We start from the raw sequence: 4813 nt of genomic DNA, 5'->3' as shown, positions 1-4813 counted from the left end.
CGATAATTCACTAATAGCTCGAATAATTACAAAGAAAATAATTGCAAGTATAGAGTAAATGAAAAACAATGATATAGATGACTTTGAAGTAAAGGACTTGGGTGTTCTCGTCGAAGCAGCGTTTTAGCATTATGGAAGGCTTTTCGGAATAGCATGCGAGTATGAAAGTTGTTTGGAATGATGTACTGGAGCTGTTGGTTGAAGGCTCTTTTTATAGGTTCATCCGGGCTCCTGGATTGATCCCTGAGTGCCCCCATCAGGCTGACATGGCTTCCCCTCGGTGAAACTCTTTCTTCCTGGACTCTAACGTGTGTCGGCCAACAGGAGTTTACCAACTCATCGCTCGCATAGCTCGATACTGACTCATCCGAGCGCATGGACCCTCTTTGGGGTGCTTGGACTCCAGGCGCCTGGACTTTTCTTGAGCACTTGAAAGTTCCTTTTCTAGCCAACTTCTAGCTTTTATTCATTGCATCACAGAGTTAGAAAAACTGACAATATAATGATTTGGATAGTCTCAAGACTGTTCAGTTCTAACTTTAGATTTCTCTTAAATCCTAGGTTAAACCTACGTCTATCATTCCCTTAACGAGAAATGCATCCTCACTTACTCCTCATAGGAGAGTTTACATTTTTGCCAACCATCCGGTCCTCTAGACCTATTTAAACTTTTGCTCGGCATCCGATCTTTGACCTCCAAGACTTCTCGCTAGATGTCTGATCCTCGACTCGCCTAGACTTCCGCCTAGTGTCTGCGACCCCCAAGGCTTCTGTCCGATGTCTTTTATCTGCCAAGACTTCTGTCTAATCCACTCGACTAAGACTTCATGCGTAATCCACTAAACCAGGACTTCTTGCTCAATCCACTTGATAAAGAATATTTTGCCTAGCCTCAACTAGGACTTTCTTGCACACTCAAATAAGCTTATTAGATTACAATAACTCTTAATTTTGAACTTTTACCAATATCAAAACATAAGTTCAATTAGCTGATACTTCCAGCACCAACATAGCCAACATGGTGGTCAACTATAAGTTGAATATGTGATTTACCTCCCTCCAAATAATCTGGGATGGGCTATAAGGGATGTCGTGATTTATCTCCCTTCTGAGAACATGCTATAAGCCTATAAGAGACATCTAAGATGAATGTAATCATCTTTATTACAATATAAGATCAACACCAACAATGGTTGCAAACTAATGCAAATCAACGTAAATCAGCATCGCATATCAACACTACGTCAGTGCTGATTTTTATTGACCAACACCAACGGTGGTGCAAACCAACACAAAGAGCACCACATTGGTGCTAGTTTTCGCAAACCAATACCAACGTGGTGTCTTGGCATTTGGTTTGTTCAAATCAGCACCACGTTGGTACTGATTTAATTTGCGCTGGTTTGCACCACTATTGATGTTGATTTTTAAAAACCAACACCAATGTGGTATTGTTTTATATAAACTAGTACCAATGTGGTGCTAATTTGTGCTGGTTTGTACCACTATTAGTGTTGATTTTTAAAGATCAACACTAGCGTGGTGCTAGTTTGCACAAACCAGCAAGAATACTAACGTGTTTGTGTTGATTTTCATGTTGATGTTGATTTATAGAAATCAGTATCAATATACATACCGGAGAGAAAAAATTACATACATATCAGAGAAATAAAAAAAAAATTAATTTTAACCATATCAAACTATCCATATTGGATGTCGTGTCCACTATCGCACACGATATATATTTATTTAGTTTTGATGAAAATTCAAGTGCTTGGCATTATACGTACTTGGAATTAATTCGATTAAATAGGATGGTTTCGTTTCCCTACTTTACACGGCTTCCTCCTCCATTAATTAAATTGATTGATCGATCCTATTAAGTGAGCCAAGTGCCCTCCTATTTAAGTCACACTTATTTATTATTATTATTTTCATCAGCATCATTATTATCATGTATAATTCTTTAGGATGAGATCAATTGCTTTTCGACTGTATATCAAATCCAAATATTTAGATTTGAAATTTTCAAATTAAATTGTTTGATTCAGTAGGATTTATAATAGAAAATTAAGAATAGAATATATCAATTAAAATCAATGAAACTTACTATCCAAATAAAGTTTCTACTAAAACTAACTATAACAAATAATTATAACCTTTGATTTATATACTAAACAACAAATACAATCAAATAACAATAAAAAAAAATGACTGTTTATTTTTTTTAATAGTATTTCAGTTAATTTACTGACTCGATCTTTCGGGTAAAAAAAAAAAAAAGAAAAAGAAAAAGACTCAAATCATTATGATTTATAAATTACGAACAAGCAAGAAAATTCGCAACGATCCAAAAGAAGCCTCGATCGAGCGATGCCGCCTCCCCACGCCGACGATGAGCTCTTCCTCCATCCTCTGCCTTTGCCACCCACCCCCGGCGGCGGAGGCTCCTGGGGCCCTTTCTCCGCCGCCGGCGACTTCGGCACCACCATGGCTATCATCCTCGCCGCCCTCTTCTCAACCGTCCTCCTAGCCTTCTTGCTCGCCGCTGCTGTCCGCCTCCTCCTAGCCCGACGCCGCCCCTCGGAGGAGCAAGTGGACCCCGAGAAATCGGCGGTGGCGGTGGCGGTGGCGGCGGTGTCGGTGCCGACGACTTTGTTCTCGGCGGCGGGGACACGGCTAGCCGGGGCGGTGGCGGAGTGTGCCATCTGCCTGACCGAGTTCGCGGAGGGCGACGCGGTACGGGTCCTGCCAGCATGCAGCCACGGCTTCCACGGGCGGTGCGTCGAGCAGTGGCTGGCGACGAAGGGGTCGTGCCCCACCTGTCGCGCCGCCTGCAGCGTCGGGCAAACCCACGGCCCACCAATGAAGCCCAATCCGTCGAGCGAGGTTTAATTAGAGTGTAATTAACTACTTAATTCAATCCATTCCATTTTCATTTCAGAATCGATGCAATCGTTTGTCTTACTAGATGAAAAATCTTCCTAGTTTATTAAGAATCTAGATCTTTACTAACTAATTCTTAAATAATTTGATGAAGTTTAAAATTAAATTATGGTAACATTTTTTCGTTTTGTCTTTACCAAATTTATTTATCACAAAATTTTACTAGTTTATTCAGAATCAGATTTTACTAACTTTAATTATTACTAACTAACTCTTAATTAATTTGATAAAGTTTAAAATTAAATTATGTTAATATTTTTTTTTCAATTACTAAAAATAATTTTAAAATTTATTAGTAATTTTAAGAGATTTATCAATTAGAATTTAGAGTTCAAGACTCAGCTACAATGTATTATTAAAAAAAAATCTCATTAATCAATTAATAATCTAGAATTTGAGACTTAGCTATGACATAGTATATATTATTGAAAATTTTTCTCATCGATAATTTTAGCTAATTTTCTATGATTATTTTATATAAAAAATATATATTGTCATGTGATCCCGTCCGGAAGCTGAGTCGGACGAAGGCCGGTCGCGGTGGACTGGACGTTGACGGAAAGTCGCGGGCGGCGCAGGCTCCCCACGGGTGGCTGATGCGGCTGCAGGACCCTGCCCACACTCAGACGATCTCCCCCTTCCACGTTAGAGACCGAAACCCAGGGAAAAAGTCCCTGGATCAGGCCCTCCGACGCTCAAGTCAGGTCCTTTTTCCCCAGAAAGAACAGAGAGACGCAGAAAGAAAAAACAGTTGTAGAAAAAAGTGACGAGAGAGTGTGTGCGCGTACCCGCGTACGAGGGATTTCTCCCCTTTTATCCGTCCTCCTGCTAGAACCTGCCCTCCTGTCAGAAAACATTGGACGCCCGGCTTTGTCCTCTAGTCATGGACACCTGTCGCGCTTCTATTTGTTGTGAAAGCATCTTTCTGTTTAGGAACCTCCGCCTTCGCACTTGGGTTTTGTCCTGTAGTGAGAGACAGCTGGCAGGCTACTACTGGCTACGAGGGCATCTTTTCGTTTCAGGAACCTTCGCCTTCGCTCGCATTGTTGGTATGTAATGATTACCCCTAACGGACCGTTGAGATTCTCCGCTCCCGTATTACTTAGCTCCCCCGATTCATTGTGCCCCCGCACCAGCCTGCACCTGTGGTTCGCATTTCCAGGCCTCCCACTCGCAGACCTGCAGCCCTAACTGTCTAGACATAGCTACGCTGATCTTCAACCTGCATCCTGCGCTTTGTACTTCCTGGTCCTCAACCGCAGGTCTGTAGCTCGGGCTGCTTCTGATCAGCTCTGCCGCTTCCGACCCATTGGCCTCTACTTCCAGTTCTTGGCCTCTACTTAGCTCTGCTGATACTGACTTGCATCCTGCGCTTTGTACTTCCTGGCCCTCAACCGCAGGTCTGTAGCTCGGGCTACTTCTGATCAGCTCTGCCACTTCTGACCGGCCTCTGTGCTCTGTATTTTCGGGCCCTCTACTGCAGGTCTGTAGCTCGGGCTGCTTCTGATCAGCTCTGCCGCTTCCGACTCGCTTCTGCCTATGCTGAGCCCTGACTGCCCTGTCAGCCTGCCTTTTTGACCGCCAAGTCGCCATGACTATTGACCGCCACCTCCTCGTGACTTTTGACCGCCACATAGCCTGGACTTTTTTAATCCTTTCCTCTTGGGCCCCTCCATCACTAACCGTATCACAAGTCTCCCCCACAAGTCTAGTCGAAGGAGGACGACAGTCTGACTGACTAGACCTCTGCACATTTCTGTGACTTCGGCCTATCTTTGTGACTTCAGCAGATCTCTGTGTATCTACCTCAGCGTATCTCTATGATCTCAGCATATCTCTGCGCCCCTTGCTTCCTGCGTCACGCATC

General features: G+C 43.1%; 1 protein-coding gene across 1 annotated transcript; it reads left to right on the top strand.

Moving 5' to 3' along the window:
- The first annotated feature begins 2255 nt into the window (after positions 1-2255).
- Positions 2256-2944, top strand: LOC122030244 (RING-H2 finger protein ATL79-like). The gene has a single exon (XM_042589420.1). The coding sequence runs from the start codon at positions 2374-2376 to the stop codon at positions 2893-2895; it is 522 nt and encodes a 173-aa protein (XP_042445354.1). The 5' UTR covers positions 2256-2373; the 3' UTR covers positions 2896-2944.
- The last annotated feature ends 1869 nt before the right edge of the window (positions 2945-4813 follow it).

This window comes from Zingiber officinale, chromosome 10B (genome assembly GCF_018446385.1).
Source record: "Zingiber officinale cultivar Zhangliang chromosome 10B, Zo_v1.1, whole genome shotgun sequence".
NCBI lineage: Eukaryota > Viridiplantae > Streptophyta > Magnoliopsida > Zingiberales > Zingiberaceae > Zingiber > Zingiber officinale.
Note: the sequence above shows the minus strand (reverse complement) of the source record. Positions and strands in the feature narration are given on the sequence as shown.